General features: G+C 34.2%; 1 protein-coding gene across 1 annotated transcript in view; it reads left to right on the top strand.

The window, feature by feature from the left end:
* The window catches only part of Klp3A (kinesin-like protein 3A), a 78,801-nt gene that overhangs the window by 15,337 nt on the left and 39,739 nt on the right, over positions 1-23,725 (top strand). Inside the window, exons 4-6 of the mRNA XM_075365374.1 lie at positions 1,311-1,463; positions 12,284-12,596; positions 20,866-21,041. Coding sequence (XP_075221489.1) covers positions 1,311-1,463; positions 12,284-12,596; positions 20,866-21,041 — 642 coding nt within the window. The remainder of the gene's footprint in view (positions 1-1,310; positions 1,464-12,283; positions 12,597-20,865; positions 21,042-23,725) is intronic.

The following is a 23,725-nucleotide window of genomic DNA, read 5'->3' as shown; positions in this document are numbered from 1 at the left end:
ATTGTCTGACGTATGTGAACTTTTTTGTGAAAGTTGTTTACCTGCCTCTTTTTTGTCGTGGCAGACTTTAATAAACAGTGCACGGCCATGAAGTTTTGCTTATTGCTTTGGAAAAACATTGCAAAAACTATTGTGATGTTGAAAACAGCTTACAAGGATACTGCTATATGAAAAACTCAAATGTTATGAGTGGTTTTTGCGTTTAAAAAAAGGTGAAATGTCAAAACTTCTTGATCAGATTAAAATGTCAAAAAATTTGCACAGTTGAGCTTTAAGACAGACGTTCTTACCATTGAAGAAATTGAGAAGTTGTTTAGAGTAATTTGGAGTTTGGATCAACAAAGTTTATGGGAAGATTGGGAGATAAGGGTTGCTGCAGAGTTTGTATCTTGGCTCTTGATTGCTCAGCAAAAGTGTCGCTTGTAAGCATGCCATGTTTTGAAAGAACAGCAGCCCCAAACCCATTTGCCAAGATCATTACTGGTAACAAATCACAATAATCAAGCCAGTGAAAGACTGCAACATCACCTTACTTAAAAAAAGCTTGCCAAGTAGAGTCAAACATATCAAGAGAATGGTCATTTGTTTTTTTTATGTGAAAAAGTTGGTGCCTTTAAATCTGTTAACCAAGGTTAACAGATTTAAAGAAGATTGTGCAAGAGTTTGTGATAAAAAAGGTTGATTTGTAGCAGACAAGTGAATGGGTTTTCCACTATGGCAATGTGCTTACTCACCCAGCTCTAAATCCAACAATTTTTAACATAAAATGGCATGACTCCATTGCACTCACCCTTATTCACCTGATATACCTGTGATATTTTTTTTTGTTGTGAATGAGGAGATGATTGAAAGAAAAGTGTTTTGCTGATGTGGATGGGGTGACGAAAAGTGCGAGGAAGATGCTGTCGAGCAGCACAACAGACGAAATTAAAAATGTTTGAACAAATGGAATAAAAGATTGGAGAAATTTATTAGCTTTGATAGCTAGCCCCCTTGAACTTTACTAATAACAACCACTCCAGATTTCATGTAGGGGGGACTATTTTGACAAGTTCAACAGACTCAGAATTATAAATAAATATACATCGTATATATTTAAGATACTTTATAGATGGAAAAATTTGTTTTCCATCTAGAGGTTTTTAAATTCTTCAGACAAAAAAATGAAGGGAACTTATTTAAAGGTCTTTATTTTACTCCACTCAAGGGTTTATATATTATATTGCTTAAGAGTTTAAATTATTAAATAGGGTATGCAGATCTATTTTTTAATACTTGTCTATTTAATTATATTATTGTTTTTATTTCAGTTATATCAAGAACAGTTATATGATCTTCTATCTGATCGTCCAAGAGATTGTAGTGTAGTTGATATAAGAGAAGATACAAGAGGAATTTGTATACCTAATCTAACTGAAAGAATAATTACATGCACTAAAGAAACATTTGATTACCTTCAACAAGTGAGTACTTGAAATGCTGTAGATTTTTATAAAAGTTGAAAACATTGTTTTTGTTTAAAATTTTCAGCTGCTACTTTTAGTTGCTTGGTTAATTTATTTCTTAAAAATTTGTTGCGGGTAAAAACAGCTTATCCTTACAGGCAACCCTCTGGAGAGGAATCTCTCTTTCAGCACATGGTTTTAGTGTGGTGAAAATTTTTATTTCAAATTTAAATAATTATTTTAATAGTTTGTTAAATTAACCATATCATGATAAAATTTCTGCTAAACAATATGGCATAAATTTTTTTTTAAACTTTGTCATTAATAAATAAAGAAAAAGGTAATTATTAAAAATTATTTTTTCAGTGTAATGAGAAAAAAGCTATTTTTAGCAATGTGTGATACATATTTTTATAGTTGGTGTAAAGCTTGCATGGTCCACTGCAAACGCTACAAATTTTGAGGCAACATTAACTATATTGTTTTAGGTAATTGTAAGCTGAATTTAATGTAGTGATTGATGTTAGATTAAGACCATTTACTGGTTATACTTTAGAACTGTGAGCTAAGATGGTGAATGTTTAACATGTTTGCTGCGGCGGATAAAATAGGGAACTTAACCATCTTGCTGTACGGGCAATTATGATGCTGTATAGTAATTACCTACTATGTATTACGGCGCATATTGGCCCATCTTTGGTTTTGTACTGTACATGTAGTTTTTATATGGATTAACTCTATCTGCTGAACTGGTTTGACCTTGGATTTTCGTATCACATTGATTTTAATTTCTTTTTGACAATTTTATTTCCTTTTCATATATTTTTATCACAAGTTCAATAAATTATTCAATAAAACATTCATAATATTACTTAATCTTATAAATGCAAGATTAATTATATTAAATCACCTAATCCATTACTCACTGTTTTGATTTGTCATCTTATTATTCCTAAATTAAATATATGTTGAAATATTTTTCTTTAAATAAGACATCCATTCAAATGTATATTTTATATAAACTGGACGAAACATAAAATTTATTTTCAGATAATTGGGTCTGAATCACTTCCCATAAAATGTTTAAATGATCACTTCCCATAAATGATGTTTGCTTGTAAACATCATCCAAATTATCCCATAATTAATAAACGGATTTATTTTTGACTTAATTGCTTTTTTTAACATATTATTTTGTGATGTCTTTGTGAAAAAGCTTTTTTAAGTTCATAAATATTGGATGCTATTTTCCCATTTATATAATAAAGTTCTTAATTTTATTTTTCATTTTTATTAAAATGATACTATAAAATTATTTATATACCATTATAAATTACAATAAAAAAATTCTGTATAGAAAAATTGTAAAAAAATTTATAGAAGTGATGCTGGCATGAAACAATCCAACAAAATTACACTTATAATTACAAATAGATGCTAAATAAGAATGTGAATAAAAGAACTGTTTCAACTAGAGTTAGTTGATATGTTTTCTGAGAGATATCATTGACTAATAATATCATTTTAAAAAAACATTTTTAATTATAACTAAAATAAAATATTCATTACATACGGCACATTATGTGCCATAACGCACAGTCATCAAGTATAATACAGCAACAATTAGGCCTGTACAGCACAAGAGTTATAACTCACTGTTCAGCACTGTACTGGAATTCGCAAACGGACAAGCAAATAGCAACTGCCTATTATGCTACATGTATGTGCTGTACCACAGTCATTGTGTTAAACTATGTATAATATATAGAATGAGCCAAAAGTATGGAAACTCCAAATAACTATAAAACTGTGTTCTAGATAGAATACTCTTAACTTTCAGGATAAAGTATCTGTCCACTACATTACATCTGATGAGAAAAGAATTCCAACCCCTTCTTACAGAGTGGCCTGGGTTGTAACTCAAATTCTGTTATTTGAGGACAACACAGTTTGTGTGAAAATTATTTTAAAGATCGCTTTTAAGACAAGAAAAATGGTATAAATAAAAAGTTGGGTATGATGTCTGTACCCAAAATGGCGATGGATAAAATTTGGATTTTAAAAAACAATTACATTGATAATTTAAGGAACTATTATTGCAAATAAATAAATTTATAAAAATATGATTAAATGTATATTAGCAAATAAATATTTTAAAAGAAATTACTTAAACATAATGTTTGCTAATTTCCTTAAATGTTCAATTTGTCCTCCTTATGTTGTTTGACAGTGTGCCATTCTGTTGTAAAAGGATGATACTGCATTATTTAATGATTCCTTAGTGATATTTTGTGCCGATTCTTTAATTCTATTTTGTAAATCATTGACATCTTGGGGCTTTTATGATTAATAGTACCTTTTAAGTGGCCCTATAGAAAGTAATCCAATGGTGGCATCACATGATCTCTGTTCTATTTGACCCCTTTAGCCAATCCATCTTTTGGCAAAAAATATAAATTTCATGTCCTGAAGACCGAAGTGAGGGGGAGCCACCAAATGTTTTAGAAGTTGGGGAGAATAATGTTTGGAATGATATGGTCAAGAAGCAAAGCCTCTTATTTTTTTTTGATAAATATAGACCTATAAACTGTCAACCAACACCTTCACATTTCACCTACATATTTATTTTGACTGGATGGTGTGTGTATTTAATATCAGTAGAATATTAAAAAGTATGGTGATTAACATTCTACTTAAAAAAAATTTAGCCTTACTAAAAATTATTTTATTTAATAAATTAGGATCTCCACAAATATTGTTCATCATTATTTTGCAAACTCAAGTCTTGGACTAGTCATCTTCATTAAGTTCTTGCACCGAACGTATTTTGAAGAGTTTGAAATTTTCAGTTTTTTAAAACTCAAATCTCTGAACTTTGGCTAATGTTATGTTCTCGCACTGCTGTTAGAGTTAAGAAATGAGGATTCTTAATAAATACTTTTATAATCTCTAACGATTATTTATATTTGTTGCAGATTAGGCCTTCCTGGTTTTTCCTTATTGTTCCCTGTTTTATTAAATTACTTGATGGTTTTTGACAATATACCTTTTGAAATAGGGTTACATTAAATACTTTACAAATTTCATTTTGTGAAGTATTTCACAAGTGTTAAGTACTTCACAAGCTTCAACTCTCACCAAAGCTCATCATCATTAAAAGTGTGTGATCCTCTCCTGTTCACTAAATGACATGTTCATAGCAGTCATTTTGACTAGGGAAAGAGCCAAATTCACATGGTGCCAGATCCAGTGAATATGGTGAATGAAAAATGTAATCTTATTCGACAAATTGCTAAACCAGAAGTGATGTGATGTTGATTATGACTGGGTGGAAGGTGAAACCTGCTTATTTCTACTGTCATTTTCTCTGCATTTAACATTTTTAATTTTGTAACAAGCCTTTATAAAATATTCTAAAATACTAGGAGGTCATTAAATATAGATGGGACTTTCGATTTTAACATTTATTAGTATACAGTAAATATAAAAAATATTTATGTAGTATCCCTGAAGTTCTAAATATTCTTTCCCATTGTGTGGGAAGCTTGTGGATCCCTTTAAATGAATCCACAAGGCTAGTAGGTAATCCTAATGTTTTGATACTTAAGTATCGTTAATATTATAAGATTTAATAAATTAAAATAAATAAAATCAATGATTGTATAGTGAGTGTATAGTTGAAATTTAATTTGCTATAAGATTTTTCTCTTTACTAATAACAAATATTTACAAAAATAATTAGATTTTGCAAAATTTTTTATGTATATGTTTGTCTTTGAGATTAATTTGATTAACTATCATATTTACTCAGATTATCTTCGCTTATGCATAGTTTCCTCACTCCAATTTTTAACGCCATTTACTGTATTGATTTTAACCCTATCATAATTTTCACATGGTAAAAAATTGGTGAACAGCAATATTCCTAGAAAACTTAACTATTGTAACATGATGGTGATTTTCAGTTAGCAGTTTGTGCGACCAGTAAGCCTTGAGTTTGTGAAAGTGTTTCATTAACTGTTGAAAGTAAAATTTTAAATCCTTCATTTAATTGATTTTGCTGAGAATAGGAATTAAGCACTGAGAGGGAATTTGGTGTATCAGAATCTCACGAGATATTTTTGGAAACTGAAGCAAAATCTTGTTGCCACGTTTTTCAGGGCCTAATATAGAAATTATCCAGAACTAGAGGATGAACTTGTCTGTTATGAGAGGGATTCCACACAATGAGCTCAAAGCCAGTGTGGGATGGGTTTTTGGGCAGTTATTGAGAAGGAAGAACATGTCAGTGAAAAGATAAACTTCATGGCAGAAACTGCCTTGAAATTACTTGTACAAAGTGGTTGCCTTCCATCAGCATGTCATTAGATTGTGTCAAAAGAACAGATCAGATATCCACTGTCACATATCAGCAGTGCAGATCAGATGCCAGTGTACTTCGATGTGCTGAGCAACCACAATAGAAGAAAAAGGGAAAGTCGACTGTGCTGATAATTATATCCAGTGCAGAAAAACAACATTGCATTTTGATGCTAACAATTACTGCTGATAAAAGCAAATTGCCATTGTCATTTTCCAGAGGAAAACCATAGCTAAAGGGTTAAAGTTTCCTGCTGGTATTCATGCTGGCAAGGAAAAATTGTATATGACCAGCAAACTGATGATGTATTGGGTAAAAAAAATGGGAAATGATTACCAGGTGTACTGGGCTGTCTAAAGTTCCTTTTTGTTTTGAAAACTGTCCATCTCTTACAAACGTGTTGGATCACTACAGGTTCCACATGATATAGTGAACTACAGGTTCACTATATGTTCCGCATGAACATATAATGCTGATGGACATGCTGATAGAAGGCAACCACTTTGTACAAGTAATTTCAAGGCAGTTTCTGCCATGAAGTTTATCTTTTCACTGACATGTTCTTCCTTAATGTGCATATGTGTATACCTGTGTTCTACTGATTAAAAACCTAACCACCTCACCAACTCACCCCCTCCAGAACCACAATTAAGTGTTACTCAGCTCCTGGGGGGATCCAGAGTCCCTGTGCATCAATGCCGCTGCCGATCCGTACAAGCACAGATGAACGATAAGTCCGCAGGAGACTGTCCTTCACTCTAGCTCTGCGGCCCTTCTCTTCACCTCAACAGAGGGCTTTATTATAGCTATCTTTAATTCGGAGTGGAGATCACCTTCATACACATCGTGGCATGCCAACAGTTAATCTCTCAATCCTCTTCTTGGTCAACTGTTCCCTAGACCTTCTGATGCATTACCGAGGTGATCAATTTTGATATAATATTGTAGTGACCCTCACTGCTGATCATACTGCTAATTATGTTGTCCACTCTGAGTGGCCCAACCTGAAGCTCACATTGATTGTGTTCGCTCGCCCATCTGATACATCTAAAAACTATATATTTGGGCATGTCTCTACTATCACTATAAGAGCACACATCATCATTGGCCCTGCTTCTTCCAAGAACGTACATCAGAAAGACCTCATGTCCGGTCAGGAATTGGGTGAGTCAATAACTTAGCCCATCAAACCCTGTCCCGAACCAGGACCGTATGTCAGATATCAGTTGGTATGTCCACCTTCCTGTATTAGCTGTATCCCAATGAGGCTGCCAGTCATCTAACATCTCCTCTCCTCATATGACTCCTTGGCATCTTTCCCCTCGTACACTTGTACTCGATGTTGTGCCAGCTGCTGGAGAGTTATGACCCTTGCCACAACCAAGGCTGTCTTGTTGAGACAGATTTGTATGTTGCCGCTACTCAGAGAGTCATATTCTTTATTGTAGCCCCTCCAACTGGTGTCTATTACTGGCGCCCTACAGGCACCAAGTAGAGCAGTATTGAGTAATTATATGCCCATATAAAAGTCTGTTGGCTGTCCAAGGCCCCATTATTGTTTACTAATCGCAGCGATCATTTTTTCCACCTTATGCCTAGTCTCTCAAACGTGTGATGTAAGTAAACATTTTCCTTTGGTTGATCCTGATTCCTAAGTATTTTACCATGGGTTGTGTGGACACCAAATGTTCCCCTACTCTAAGGGTAATTGGAGTAATCCTCCTTTTCCCAATCATTGCCACAACCCTTGTTTTGTCAGGTGACATATAGAGCCCTTTATTGAAAAACCAGTTTTGTACCAATCCAGTAGCTTCATTTGCTGCTGTGATCACCTGCTCCTCTGTCCTTGCTGCTATTAATAATGCAAGATCATTTGCGGATGCCATCAGGAAAGATCTCCCCCCCCCCCCAGAAAATCCAACTCTTAGCACCTCGTCATAAACTAAGTTCCATAACAGGGTGCCTAGGACAGACCTTGAGAACCCCACATATAACTCTGAAATGCAGTTCACCATCTTTCATTTTATATACCAGCGTTCTTTCATGGAGGTAACTGGATTACTCTTTGAAGGTACCCCCTGAATCCTTGAGAGCGCAGAACGTGGAATGCATTACTAATGTCCAGCATTACCAGTACTGGGATACTTCTGGTACACCATGTTTCTGATGCCCCACAAGTCACTCTCGAAATAATCATCACTGCATCAACAATAGAGTGCTTTTTAATAGACGTTCTGATGTCGATGGAATTCTCCCTTTTCCTGTGTCTTCTCAGTCAACCTAATCGACAGCATCCTCTCAAAAATTTTGCACATTATTTATCATATATAACTGTCAATAGGCTCAAGGTTCAATCAAGCTTTACACTGAGGACCAATGTTAACTCCTTCCATGTGGAAAGAATGCCTCCTTCAATGAGGATCCTATTCATAACATTCAGTACTGTGACCGGCGCAACCTCCACTGGGATACAATCTAGTCCAGGGCCCTTCAGTTTCATTCTATTTCTAGCTGTTCATCAATCTGAAGGGTATTGTCTCTATATCCATCATTTCCTTATGCTCAGGATCCTGGGACAAGGGAAACAGGGTTTCAATGCATTCTTGAGTTTTGTTCTCTGAAGTGCCGGTAATCTAGGACCAAAGTGTCTACTTACGATTTTACAATTTGATAGCCCTTACCCCAAGGATCCCTATCAATATCGTCCATCAGTTCCTTCCACTTTTTCTTTTTAGTCTTCTTTATCTCCACTCGATAGCAGTTTCTAGCTGTCTTGTAGTTGACATATGCCAAACGTATTTTTCCCTGGTCATTCTGACCTCTAGCACGCTGGTATATTTGATGGGCACGCCAAGCACCCCTGCTAAGCTCCTCCAGTTCAGTTGTCCACCAGTAAGTGTGTCTGTTGTCAGGGCAACAGAATGTCATCCGCATAGCTATTTAACCATCTGGTACGATGTCTTCCAGCAGTTTGTGTCCTATCCGTGCTGCAAACCTTGTACAACCAGTTCTTGATATTATAATTCTTAGCCCATTTCAGCTTTGTACTTGCTCAGAGGAGTTAAACAGAATGAACCTGTGATCAAATGCCATGACAAAGGTCAGGTCAAACACTAACTTAGTAGGACCTCTTTTAAAAGGTGGTCTCTTACTCATTTATACAAGCTAGCCCCAAAGAGCCAATGCAGTTGCACAATAGTGTCCCTCTAGTACTTTTTATGCTGCCACCAAACTCAGGGGACTTAGCGTTATAATCCCCTGTCAATCCTCCATCCTCTGTGCCTGCGGATCTCCTCACTCAGCGAATCCAGAAAGCCAGTAAAAACTTCAGTATACTGGCTATGTGTGAGCAGTAGCAAGAAAACACCATGCTATCTCCAAAACCCCCTCTGCACGTATCCTTTTCCGGAGCCACTCTCGATTATTTGTATCCCAGCAGTTGGGAAACCGATAGCCGCTGCTATAGTTTGATCCACTAACATACCGGACCAGTTATCATCTCCAAGTTTGGTTCCGTCAATAACAGAAAATTAACCTGGTAGCGTAGGACCATTTCCCAACTGAGGACCACAGACTGCCTACATCTGTTATTGTTTAATTGGATGTATTTCATTGTTGTCCACAATCTATAAACCTGTGGCCCTCCTTATTACATATTACACTGGGCACACCTGTGCCCAGTGTACTATACCAGCAATTTAAGCACAATTGCGTCCTGTCTACTACCTGACAATTCACTGCCACATGACCTATTCCCCAGCATCTGTAACATTTATCCAGTGCTTCCTTTACATAAACACAGCCTTGGACCCACCCTCTTCTGATATGGTTCTGAGAGTAATATTTACAGCTGCTCGATGACTGTGGCATTTTTTTATCCCCCATATGCAGGTCGTTAACCGAAGAGATCTTAGTCTTCCTCTTCACCCATCACTTGTGCCATCGCGTGTTGAATCTCCTGTTCTGATGTTTTCTTTTCAATATCCTTAATATGGACAATGGTTCTCAGACTTCCTCTCGATCTATAGTCTACTTGTTGGAGGTCAGCGGCCTTGTTCCACAAAGTTATCCTCAACTCCTCTGCCTTCTGTACGCCCTTAACTCTGATAAGAGTTCTTCTCTTGGTCTTTGCCTAAGTGATAGGATGTCTTCCACCTCTACCTTCTTTACATACCCTTTCATTGTTAAGTAAATCTGCATATGTTTTGCTGACTGCTTTCACCACAATAGTTTTTACTCTCTTCTATCACCGGTGAGGACCTTCCAACCCCTGGCCTCTTACCAACTTGTGCCTCAGCAGTTGATTGGGAAGGAAATATTACTATAGAATTCTCTCTTCCTATGCCTGTATAAGCTATCATTCTCCATCGCCATTCCAAGTTTCCCCTCAGGTATGGTCATTGTCAGCTTCTGTGACTCACTCAACACTGTCCTAATTTTCAACAGCATCGATTCCACCGCTTTTTGCTCCCCCTCCACTGTTGCATAATGCACTGTATAGCAGCACTATTTGCTAATTGGTGGGGCTGCTCGACCCATAATAGTAGTGTCATCTTTGAGACATTCCGGTCTGATCTCGTGCTTGCGGAGTAGTTCAACGATCATTCCTGCTTGTGACACTGAGCGCCCTTCTTGTCGCTTTTCAGACAAATCAAACAATTGTTCAAAGTCTCCTGTTTCAACTATCTTCTCAATATGCTTCAGTTTCTTCAACGTTTCTGCTGACCATCTTCTAGTCACTAATTTTAATAGCATATCATCTATGTCTTTCTCCATGATGTTTTTCATATCTCTGCTCTTCACCTGGTCTGTCTGCATTGCCTGTGTGATGCTAACTATTGGCGGCGACGTGTCTTTAAGTGCCTTAAAGATCTTTGTGTGTTCTTTCTTATGTTGTCCAATATATACAGGCAAACCAGCCCTTAAGTTTTGTTAAGGGTGAATAAACAAATACCCAACTGATTTACCAGGTCGTCAACACTATCTAGAAGTGCCTCTTCCTCTTCAGAGGACGCTTGGCACAGTCTTTTCTTTCCCTGCTTGCACTAAGCATTTTTAACAGTAGTTTTTTGTGCTTGTTTAGACGGTCCTGATGGCGCCTTCACCAAAGGGAGGGATGTTCTCTTCATTTGTCAGAATCGTTCTATAACCCTCAAAACTGTCTAGTGGGGTGAATCCCGCATCTGTAGACACACCACACACTATTTTGAGGGGGGTCGTGAAAATTTATCACCCCAAATCTGAGGTTGAAAATTTGTATGAAGGGGGAAAAGGGTAAGGGGGTTGGGATCGGGATAGAACCAGGAGGGATCGGTTTTATGAGGAAGTGTAACAGAAATATTGCACAAGGAAAGTTCTCCCTGATTTCTCAATGGCACTTAAAATATTTAAACACCACTCACCTGATGATCGTTGCTAAGTCCTTGTTTACTACAGCAAACTTTCCTGTCAAGACAGGAAAAGTGGATAAACATTATGTACCTTATTGCTATGGCAATAAAGTTGAGAAAACATCCAGCAAAATAATGCCAAACTTTGCCTAATGTCCAAACTGAAAAATACACCAAACACCTGATGAAAAAGCAAAAAACAGAGCTAAGTCACACGTCTCACATAATGTTAAAAGTCCCACTTTGAAAAAGCAAAAGCGGATATGGCTAGATTAACGTCAGTGTTGCAGCCCATGGATGTATCAATCAACAGGTGGCATATGTTCTTTTCAAGGGACACAGATGCCAGCTGCATTCAAGATGGACGTTTGCAATCCAATAAGTAAAGTACACATGAGATGGGAAAAAAATGGCTAACATTAAATGGTGTTAGACCTTCAGGCACTGAAGGTCAGTTACATCAGTTATTGAAAAAAATTTCAAGAAAACAGGGATATATATATATATATATATATATATATACAGAGATATATGTGGAGAAAACAGGGATATAGAGGATGACATCTGCTTGCCTACTGAGTCACAGATGACTGTGAGGATATAACAACCAAGAATGGGGCTGATAGTGACAATGACTGTAAGGTAAGAAGTTGTACTTTCAAATAAAAAGTTGTATTTTCAAATTACTATACACATTAATCTGCAACTAACATAATTATGCATAATTGCCATACATCAATGATAATGTTAGTTTTTTTTTTCATTTCAAGCTATCAAACATCTTTTTACATTTCAAGCTTGAAATGAAAAACATCATCACTGGAACCTTAGAAACCCTGCAGTTGCATTCAGTTAAGTGTAATAATTTAAACTTAATTAGTTATAGTGACCAATCCAAAGTATTGCAATATATAGGGTATAAATAAAGTTCAAATATGTAAAGTTCTTTTTTTTTTATTTCTCGCATAATTTATGCACTCCTACTTTAAGACATCTTTTCTGTTGAAAATATGTTAGTAAATATGGTATTTTAAAGCAATTTTAGGAGTAAAATGTTTTTGATTGTATATTTTTGATTTTTTTTGTAGGGATCTTTATGTCGAGCCACTGGTGCAACAGCAATGAATCCGCAATCATCTCGTAGCCATGCAATTTTTACAATTTCTTTAAACTTCAATAAAAAAGATAACGTTGATGATGCAATGACAGCAAAATTTCATTTGGTTGATTTAGCCGGTTCTGAAAGACCAAAGAAAACAAAAACAACAGGAGAAAGATTCAAAGAAGGTGTAAACATAAACAAAGGTTTACTAGCATTAGGAAATGTAATATCTGCTCTTGGTGATGGAAACCATAGTTATATATCATACAGAGATAGTAAATTAACTAGACTACTTCAGGGTATGTTAACACTTCTTATTTCCAGCATGAATTTAGTATATAATTTGTGTAGACTAAAATTAAGTGAATTGATTAAAATATTTATTTTCATGCTTTTTTTTACTTTGATGTGAAATCATTAGCTTTTTTTAAATGGGTTGGTATCTTTTAACTGACCCTTACGTCTGACACAGATTACAAGCTGTTCATTGTGTAGATTTCAAATTTGGCATACATGCTGGATAATTTCTATTTTCAGTTTAGGACTTCTGAGAAAATATTTTTGTTTGTCAGAACTTGGATTGACAGACAGTGTCTTAATATATTTCAAGTTTTTCAATTGTTTTAATTATTTATTAACTTACAAAAAGATATCAATTTTTTAGGGAAATTGTAAGTATGATTTTTTTTTTTTAGATGTACATAATTTGATTGTCATGTATTTTTCTAGTAAGTTATCCTTAAATCTCTATACAAATTTTTTGTATTTTGATACAAATATGAGATTCAAATATAAGATATTGTGAAGTTTGTTGTTGCCGAAAAAATAAATATCTTACCACTGTTTAGAAAGTATAAAAAAAATGTGCATACTTTTATTTATACTATCCGCACTAGGAGAAATTGCCTCTTTCAATGCTTTTTATAAATTCTGTTAAAATACTGATTATCACTAATTACCCCTGGCCCTCAAGAGCATAAAGATAAACTCATACAATCAAATGCATATCTGTGAATAAAAGGTAGAATAGTGAAATAATTTATATATTAATTTGTTAACAAAGGATATATTAGAATAATAAAAAAAGCACCAAAAATAAATGATTTATTTCAGCTGAATGCAAATTTTGTTTTAAATTTTAAAAAATCTTACTTAATATCACCTACCATTAAGTGATAAAGGTTTCCTATTATATGATTACAATTGTTGAATTAGAAAGATATTAAAATTCTTTAATATTCAAAAAGAACAATTGCTGAACAACCAGCTTTTGTTTAATCCTAATAATTCATATTTTATGGTAACGTATAAATAGTCAAAAGATGGATAAAGATTAGAACTAATGAAAATATTTGATTTCAGTTAGATTTACAACCACCAGTGTTAACTGTAATAAATTTTTTAACATGTTATCATAAACTTATGGAGTTATTTTGAGTTTGAAATTTGTTTTTATTATTGGTTTTATTCTCACTGTCACATTGACAAACAGTGGTGAACAAATTAATCCTAACACAGTATTTGTTCCAGAAAATTCTATTTTTTAAAGAAAAAATATTTAATAGTCAAACTCAAATTTGGAATAGTTTGTGAGCCTCCCTTGTTTTTATCTTATTAATCCTCTTTGGTGTTTGATTCCACTACGTTGGAAGAACAAGAATTTTATTCATCTCAAAACCAACCAATGAGTTCTGGGTTCTTCTGCATAAGTGCGACTATTTTTCTTTGGCATATGTTAATGTATTGGTTCGATTTCAAAATCCCATTCACAGACGTAAGTGCTCCTGGCTCTTAATGTGGAAAACATCCCCAAAACATATTTTTGGCTGGATGTTTGGGAGCTTGTTGCAGGAATGCTGGCGTAGTAGTCTTCTCATCTGCTGATTTTTGAATGTAAGCTATTCTCTTCCTTTGGACAAAGAAATGAATCTCATCTGAAAAAATAACTTTTCCACATCTCATAGTCTATTCTGTATGTTCCTTTGCCCATTAAAGTCTTTTTGTTTTCGTAATCTTTGTCTGTAATTGCTTCTTTTTGTGTTTCCGAGCAGTCCTTCCCATTGCCATCTTCTACGAACTGATATATTAGAAACATTAGTCCCGCTGGCTCTCAGGTTCCTATTATGGTCAACAGCTGACAGTTTTGAATTAATTTTGCTTTTTCTTTTTCCATTCACATTTTCTTTTTCTTTTTGGAGAGATGGAATGTGGTTCCCTAAACCTTTTCACGATTTCATTTACCTAACTCCACACTACACTCGCTGGCAATCTGTCTTGAGTCATTTGTGTATGTTGGGACAGAGCAACAATTTTTTACCACTTTCGTGGGGTTTTGTCCATTGTGTTAATTAGAAACGAGTAACAAACTTAACAGAAACTCATAAGGTCACTAAAAACTAATTGACAATGAATTATAAAAGAATAAAACCTCTAATTCTGTTTATATATGAACAACAGAACTTGAAACAGCAAACAGTGTGCCAAAGATTGAAAATTCCCTACAGCAGAACAAAAATTCTCTTAGTTATATATATTTAAAAATGTGTTGTGTTGGTGGTGAAGATGGAGCTTTAACTTTTTAAATTGTTTTTGGAAGTAGGGTTAACTGGGGTGGGTATTATATAATAAGCCCAAATTTTTGGTATTAAACCTAGGTTACACTAGATTGGCTCATTTCTTGTTATTGATGTAAAAGAGGTGGATCAAAAAATAAGTTAATACCCTTGCTGTGTAGTTGAATTAAAAAAGATATATTAATGTCTTTTGGTGGTAGCACTGGTGGCTGTGTTGTCTTCATGCTCCCCCAGCAGCAATTCTATACACATTCAGTACATGTATAGTGTCATCAATATGGCATGTGCTCTAGAGGATTCATCCAGCATAGAAGTGCATTCTGTAGTCCAATTTTTTGGGGGAAAAATTACATTGTGAAATTCATTGCCAATTGCTGAGGTACATGGTGAGAATGCAATGTCACGCCCCATGATCAAAATGGTGTCAAATGTTCAGAAATGGAAGAACAAATCTTAGAACTGCAGGCTCGGTGTCCTTCAACAGCCAACAAGACTGGTAACACGGAATGCGTGAATGAAATGATCTTGAGTAACCGTTGCATTAAAATTAGAGAGATTGCAAGTGAACTTAACTATCAACTTAACGATCAGCTTGGTTACCATAAGATGTGTGCATGTTGGGTCTCACATCTGTTGACCTGACCGACAACCACAAATGCCAATTTTTGTTTTGCGTATCCTCTTTCTTTTCTTCACTGATATTGTAGGACTGGTCCTACAGTACAGTTTTTGTTACAAATCATCACAGGGGATGAGAGCTGGGTGCTCCATTGCACTCCTTAGACTAAACAAGCATCACATGAATAAAGACACGAAAATTTGCTGCATCCAAAAAAAAGAAAACATCCCCACATGTTCGAAAGGTTATGCTAATAGTCTTTTTCGATTCTGAGGGAATGGTTTACAGTGAATTTATGCCCTGAGGAACAATAATCAATGCCGAATCTTACTGTGGGACTTAAAAAATTTACGTAAATCCATTAAGTTCAAAGATCCAGAAAATTGAACGATGGGATTGTTTTTCTTCACAAGAACACTACTCCTCATTCAGCTCATGTGACAAAGGAGTTGCTGCAAAAATTCAAGTGGGTAGTGTGGTCTCATCCGCCTTACAGTCCTGATCTAGTACCCTGTGACCACGACCTGTTTGGTCCTCTCAAGCGAGACCTGGAAGGAGAGCATGTTTCACTGAAGGAAGCGGTCCTTAAATGAATGAAGGAAGTTGGATGAAATTTTTATGAGAGAAATTGAAAAACTTGTCATAAGGTATGGAAAAGTATTTAGAAAAATTTGGTTGTTGAAAAATAGATAAAAATAAGTATTTTTTTCAATAAAAAAAAATTGTCTTACAAATATGTGTTGTTTGATAGAGGGGGTGTAACTTACTTTTTGATCGTCCCTCGTATACGTATACCTGTGCATAATGTATATTTATGTAAACATGTATAGTAATAGTATTTTTTTTTTGTTTATAGTTATTTAACAATTAAACATCCCAAGATCAATGATCGGTTTTAGCTGATAACTTTGCAGCATAACAATGCTTAGTATTAATAACATATCGTTAACATGTATCTGTGGAAAAAAATTGTTGTAATATGTCATACTTTTAAACATATTCTGTAGGGTATAGGTGTATGAATAAGTGTTCTTTGGCCTGAAAAACAGAAACAAAAATCGTACATCATTGCATGTGTCCTCTTCAATTGAAGTAGTTAAATTCAAATAGTCATTCTTAAACTGAAATGCAATTGCAAACATAATACCAAAGATATTACATAATTACGTAATGTTAATTATTCACAAACTATAGAATTATGTTGTCTTTGTAAACTCATTCTCTGGTTAAATAAAAACTACTAGTACCTTCAGAATTTTTAATAAGCTTAATTTTTTTTGTCACAGCTAATAATGTTGTAATTTTCCTTATCAATTAGAATATATTATGAGCAATTTACAAATGAGTAAGTTGAATTATTTTCATGATTAGTTGATAAATATGTCACATAAAAACTGTTTAATACTAATTTGTTAGTATTTGTTAGTATCTTGTTAAGATCAAGAATCATTTTCTCTGCTAGATGCATAGGAAAGCCAAAACACTCCTGATTTTTTACATTTCATTTAAAGCGATTTGCTGTTTGTAAATCTTTTTTTGCAAGAAAAATACAAATTTTGTTGTTTGTACATGTATATGAATTTTAGTTCTAGGTATTTCTATGTAATTGTGCATTCCTATATTCATGCTGCACCTTATTAAACTTTGTGATATAAAGGGTGGAACAGAGGAAATGTTTTTTACTACTGAGTAATTTCAGTTGTTTTAACTGTAGAAAACAAATTTGTACATTAAATAGTATTTTTATTTTATTTTTGTAATCAACATATTTTTACTTATGTTAGGAAAATAATGTCATTAAGATGACATCCTTCTTGGTCAGACACAAATTCAGAGCTTCTCCTCAAAGCTCTGCACGGCTTTCTTCAACTTTTCATTTGACACAGCTTCAATTTCTTGGCAAATGGAAATTTTCAGATCAGATTGTGTTTGGCTTGTTCATGTACACTATTGATTTTGGGTAGCTCACAAATGACAGGTCAAGAGAGCATGGGGCCAAGAAACATCACTGAATCGTGAAAAATGACATGTCCAGGAAGCATTTGTCGAACCACTTCAATTGTTGCTCTTGCTGTGTGAGGTGTGGTACCATTGTGTTGGAACCACTTTTCTCTCATATTCATTCGATGCCTTTCCAGTTCTGAATGCAGGAAGTTGTTTATCATGTTGATGTTACGCACTGATGTCACTGTAACTGCAGTTCCCCTCCTCTTCAAAAAATTAAGGATCAGCAATCCCTATTTTGGAGGCATTGCACAAGACTGTTACTTTTGAACTGTAGATAGATTTTTTGTGTAATTTACGTGGGTTCTCAGACGCCCAGTACCGACGCTCTCTACATTAACATAGCCATCCAGATTGAAATGGGCTTTGTCACTCATCATTATTGTTTGCATTTTCCGGAAGAGTGGTGTTCATTATGTCACAAAATTCTTTGAATTGCACAAAATCCCTTTCAGTTAGCTGATCATTATTTTGTATGGGTGAAATTTTAAATCACTAAGATTCGATGAAGCAAAAGATATGACATACCCAGTGCCACAGCCTATCACCTAGCAGGTTGTTTCAGTCTAGCAAAAACTGCCCTTCTCATTCTGTTTGTTTTCCAGGGTTTGAACTGAACGGGGGAGGCCAGTTGGTTTTTTCTTCATCCCAGATCCAGTATTCTTAAATGACTCAATACATTGGAGTACTGCACCTCTATGTTTGATATTAAAATTTGACTTAAAAGTCATTGAACCGTGACCATAGAATTATTATTTCTAAATAACTATTTGACAGCAAACACGTTGTTCTACATTTCATAGCGACTGAAATTGTGTAGTCTGAGTTCTCTGCCAGAAGTCACTGATGGTCAATAACCCCTTTTGTCATTGAATACTAGTTGTTTAAAAAATGTGTTTGCTCTGCTCCATCCTGTGGTTGGATGTATATTCAGGTTATTTCAGCTGAGTTATTTCAGCTTCTAAACAATAAATATATAATTTAGAAGCATGTTGCTTTTATAGTTTTTTGCTATAAAAAGAATGACCTAATATAAACTTTGTTTTAACCAGATCAAACAAGTACTTTTATTCTTTAACAAAATTTCTGGATTTTTGGTTCTCAAACTTGATGAAATCATATCAGTACGAGGGCTGTTTTTTTTTCAACCTCCGATCGTACAACTAAGTAAACAAGAGATAGGCAGGAGCCAGGTCTGCACATCATGTGATTGGGCCACCCTCACTACAACTTCTGCTATTGTTGCTCCATTGAATCTGTTTAAGCCGAGCTATGAGCAGTTGAACATGGCCATTATGATCGATGTTTCCATCAAGTGTGGTACATTTTTGCAAGCAGAAGGATGTACCACTGTTGAAATCCATTACAGAATGAGCCTAGTGTATGGTGAAAACTTGGAATGATGTTAGTGTATGGGAAATTTAAAGAAGGGTGAACAGACATCCATGACGAAGTTTGGCAAGGATTCAAGTCTGTTACTACTGTACGCCTAGTAGAGCATGTTAATGATTTTGCCTGTAAAAAACGGAGGTTTACAATAATGGAACTTTATTTCAAGCTCTTCTCTGTATACAAATGTGACTAAAGATCTAGGAAACTGGAAACTGTGTGCATGTCAGGCCTAAAAATGTTGAGTGACGATTACAAAATGCAGTGAATGGCATCAGCCTTAATGTTTCTCAGTGAGGGGGAAGAGTTTTTAAAGTCTAGTGTTACTGACGATGAGACTTTGATCCAGTATGACAAGCTGAAAATGTTCAGGCACTGAGCACAGAAAAACAATGGCTACAGTTTTTTGGGACCATAAAGGTTTCTTGTTGGTGGACTTTATGGAGCAGAGGATTACAAAAACAAAGGAAATTTCAACTTTTAGTAATAAAATCATTTTATGTCAATGTGTCTTTCTACTACTTCCTTGTACAAAGTAAAGGAAGTATATTGTGATAACAAAAAATGTTGGTTTTCAGATTTCAATGGAAATATCCATTTTGACCATCCCTGAATCCATTGTGACTAGTTTCAGCGTGACATATGTATGTACGTATGTGTACATATATATATAGGGTATGTATCTCGCATAACTCAAAAATGATTAGTTTAGGATCTTGAAATTTTGAATTTAGAACTGTTGTAACATCTAGTTGATTGCAACATATCTCCCCTTTTGATTGCAATTGACTGGAACAAAAGTGTCCAAAATCCCAAAAAAAATGTATTTTGGAGTAATAATTGTGCAGTAGTAAGCCCTCATTCAGAGTTTTTCAACAGTATATCATAATTTGTACTTATTTCCATTGGTTTCAGAGTTATAGCCAAATAAAATGAGTTATGCCAAATAAAGGGAAAGGCACATCAATTTGAATCCGACTGAGATTAATTATTAATAAATCAATGTATTTAAATTTTAAAAAAATAAGTTAAAAAAAACAATATATGTATAGAAGTCTGATTCGAACTGATGTGTGCATGGTTATGAATGCATTGTTCTCACTTAACACCACATACTTGAGCGACATGAAACAAAATTAATATATAAACTAATATAAAATTCTGATACGCCACAATGCAGTTGTGTAACAGTCTGCTTTATTAAAGAATTTGAGAATTGTACCTTGCTTTCAAATGAAATAACTTTAAATGAAATGTAGCAAAAATGTTTATATGTATTTAATTGGCGTCTGATTTTTAATTATTTTAATCAGATTTTTTTGTTAGCCCATTGGAGGTTGAAAAAAAAACAGGTCCTCATAGATTCATCTGCAAAATTGATCATTTAATAATTCTTTTCATTGTTTTTTAACTGATATTTTAAAGAAGTGTGAAAATATTTCTCTCCTTTTATTGGTTTGATTTATTGGAGCAGTTGAATTTGTATTTTTCATTTGTTATGAGAAACTTTTTGAAATGTTGATTTCAAGAATGGGCTGATAGATTAGGACTTCTTGTACAGGACTATATAATTTATTCGATGGTTACTTCTGAAAATTGATTGTTTGATAACAGAATCTTGTCCTAACAGATTATATATGAGTATACAGTTCATATGGTGACTTATTTTTCAGTTGCATGCTGTGCTAAAATTACAAACTTAAATTTGGCAAGCCATAGAACTTCTTGTACTTTTTCATGAGTTGAAAAATATAGTTATTGTGAACATATTCATGTAGAATGTAACAGAGTAGCTGGAAACAAAAGCCATTCAAATATTAAGATGGGGATATCCACTACTGCCAGCATACATGTATGTATGCTTCAATGTACTGTTGAAAAATTAATTAGTATAATTAAAAAAAAAAAAATAGCTTTTTTATATAGATAATACTTGCAAACTACAAATTTTAATATTTCTGAGGTTTTACTTTTCTTTTGTAGATTCTCTTGGAGGAAATTCACAGACATTAATGATTGCATGTGTTAGCCCTTCTGATTTCAATCAGGATGAAACGTTGAGCACGTTACGGTATGCAGATAGAGCAAGACGAATTAAAAATAGACCCATTATCAACCAAGATCCTAAAGTTGCTGAAAATGCTAAATTGAGGAAAGAGGTATTATTTTGTTAAAATCTTTTTAATTAGTATAAATTTACTTACCATTAGTTTAGCTAATCGGCTTACACCATATCATCCATTGCCTTGTTTGCTGTCAAAAAATTACTTCATTCCTACATCTGCATTTGACTACCATTCAACTGAAAATTATTAAAAAATAATAATTATACACCAGGTGGACCAAAAGTCACTACTCATTGTTAGTTCATTATTTGAATAAAAAACAAATTGAATTCATAACTAACACTTAATGTAGGTACATGATATATCTTTGTAGATATGTTTCTGCAGATGATCTGGGATGCTTATGCATACTTGTTTCTACAATTATATTGGAATCTATTTCTGCAGAAGCGTTTTGAATAGTATCTTTCAAGTCCTCAATGTTTGTGGTTTTATTGCACAGACTTTATCTTTAACAATTGCCCAGAAGAAAAACTCTATGGGTATAAGGTCTGGAGATCTGGATGGCATTACTATTACCCGTTGGTCTCCAATAATTTTCCCATCAAATAACTCAATGTAGTTTTGCACAGCTGTTGCTTAATGGGTTGGGGCTTCATCATGTTGAAAGTAAAGTAAGTTGAAGTTGCTGTAGTTTATTTGTAGCCCGGAATGGCATAGGTTTACAGCATCTCCAAGTACCTATCTCCAGTTACTATTCCATCAAAAAACCAAGGCCCAGTTATTCGACAACATAAAATACCACCCCAAACATTACACCAGGTTGATTTAGCTTCCTCTCAAAAACGATTCTTCGCTAAATATCAATAGGTACAGTTGTTGCCTGTTGACATGACCTGTTAATTTGACAGTTGCCTTATAACTCCAAATTATCTTAGAAAACAACTTATTACCTTCTTTACTTCATTTAACTTTTCGTTTTTTTTAACCTCTGGGACCACTGTTCAAGAATCACTCTGAAGAAGATGAGATGAATAACAATTTTCTAGTGTGTGAAGAGTACTGTGCCTGACCGGGATTTGAACCCAGGACCTTTGGAGGAAATGAAACTTGTTTATTTAACATGTCTCACAAAATTGAAACCTAGAGATCAGGATCGTCTCCCAATAAGCCATGTATGGGACAAGGTATGTAATGTTGGAATTTAGCCTTATGCAAAATTTTCCAGATAGATGTTTTTGAAATATTCTCTTTGAGAGACTGCCTACAAGTAGATTTTTTAGGGCTCTGGATACCCGCTTGTAAAACTTTAAGCTTAGTTTCATCACTACATGTCTGCTGGAAATGCATTTTTCTCAAAAGATTTTTGTAATTTGTAGACAGCTTTCTATGTTGAAATGATTATCCCACTCATTTATTATTAAATTATAACCACTTTTGTACTATGTTTTTAAAGCAAGAACTCTTTCTCCATTAGAAAATATCTGCACAATAAATTAAAATCAAAAATGTCCAATGCACATAAATAGCAGCTGTATAAAACAGATGTTTGATTGAATAGCAGTGTACTCTGGTGTTGGTGTCAGTAACTAAATGATACAATTAAATGTGTAACCAAATGATGAAAACCAAAGGTGGTAATTTAAATTCAATAGGAACATCACAAACAAGATTATCTTGTTTACAATGGGTATAGTGACTTAATGACCTACTTGGTTTATTATTCAACTTTTTGAAACATATTTGCACAATTTCAAAGTTAGTTTTCATTTTTGTAGCTGTTTAGATTTTTTTTAAATTTAAGTTGCGAAATGCAATTTTGTTTTTATGTCATATAATTAGTCATTTTCAAACCATTATAAAGTAAAAAGAAAACTATACAAGAAAACATTTTAAAATGTTGTTTGCTTATTTTTGAAATTTATTATAACAAGCTTACGATTTTTTATTTTATTATTAGTAGAATTCAAAATGTTTCAGTGCGTATGTACCATTGATGTTTTAAAAAACAATAAATAAAATGTTTTGATAACATAAGTATTTAAGATAATTTAAGAATTTAAACATTTTACTTTCTGCTAATTTTTCTCATATAAAAATTTTGGTTTATATAACCTCTCATAAATATAAACAAAAAAATTTATTCAGGTCTTTTATATGTTCGTATTAATGAAGAAAATGGTTTTGAAAGTTCTGAAGTTTCTGTTTGAAGAGCAATTGAAAACACATTAGTTTTACTAGACCTCTTCTCTTCCTTGAGCAAAGAAATGACAGGCGAATTGGATGGTCAGGCGTTCTCCTCTTCCTTCAGAAAAGACGGCCCATTCCACCAGAGTTGTGATGAGGTTAATGCATCCGTCATGCAACTACATGACATGATGTCTGCGGGGTTATCCCTTGAAGGAATGTGCTTCCATAAGCATTCCTTAGTTAGCTCTTCAATTTTACAAACTCTATTTGCGACATATACCTTCCATCGATTAGGAAGCGATGACAACCAGTAAAGTATGACTAGTGAATCCGACCAAAGGTAGATTGAATGAAACCTTATACCTAAAATACACTTAACTTTATTGAATAGACGAGATAATAGAAGAGCCGCATTCACCTATAATTTAGGAATAGAGATTTGCTTGACTGGAGCAACTCTAGATTTTGAACACAATAAGTGGGTTTCAATGGTGATCTTTGCTATCAACAGATCTGATGAAAAGACATACACCATATGCGCTGCTGCTACTTGCGTTACAAAAACCACATAATTAATAACTTTTACT

The sequence above is a fragment of the Lycorma delicatula genome, chromosome 5 (assembly GCF_047948215.1).
Source record: "Lycorma delicatula isolate Av1 chromosome 5, ASM4794821v1, whole genome shotgun sequence".
Taxonomy (NCBI): domain Eukaryota; kingdom Metazoa; phylum Arthropoda; class Insecta; order Hemiptera; family Fulgoridae; genus Lycorma; species Lycorma delicatula.
The sequence above is the reverse complement of the archived record's forward strand: the minus strand, read 5'-3'. Positions and strand labels throughout refer to the sequence as shown.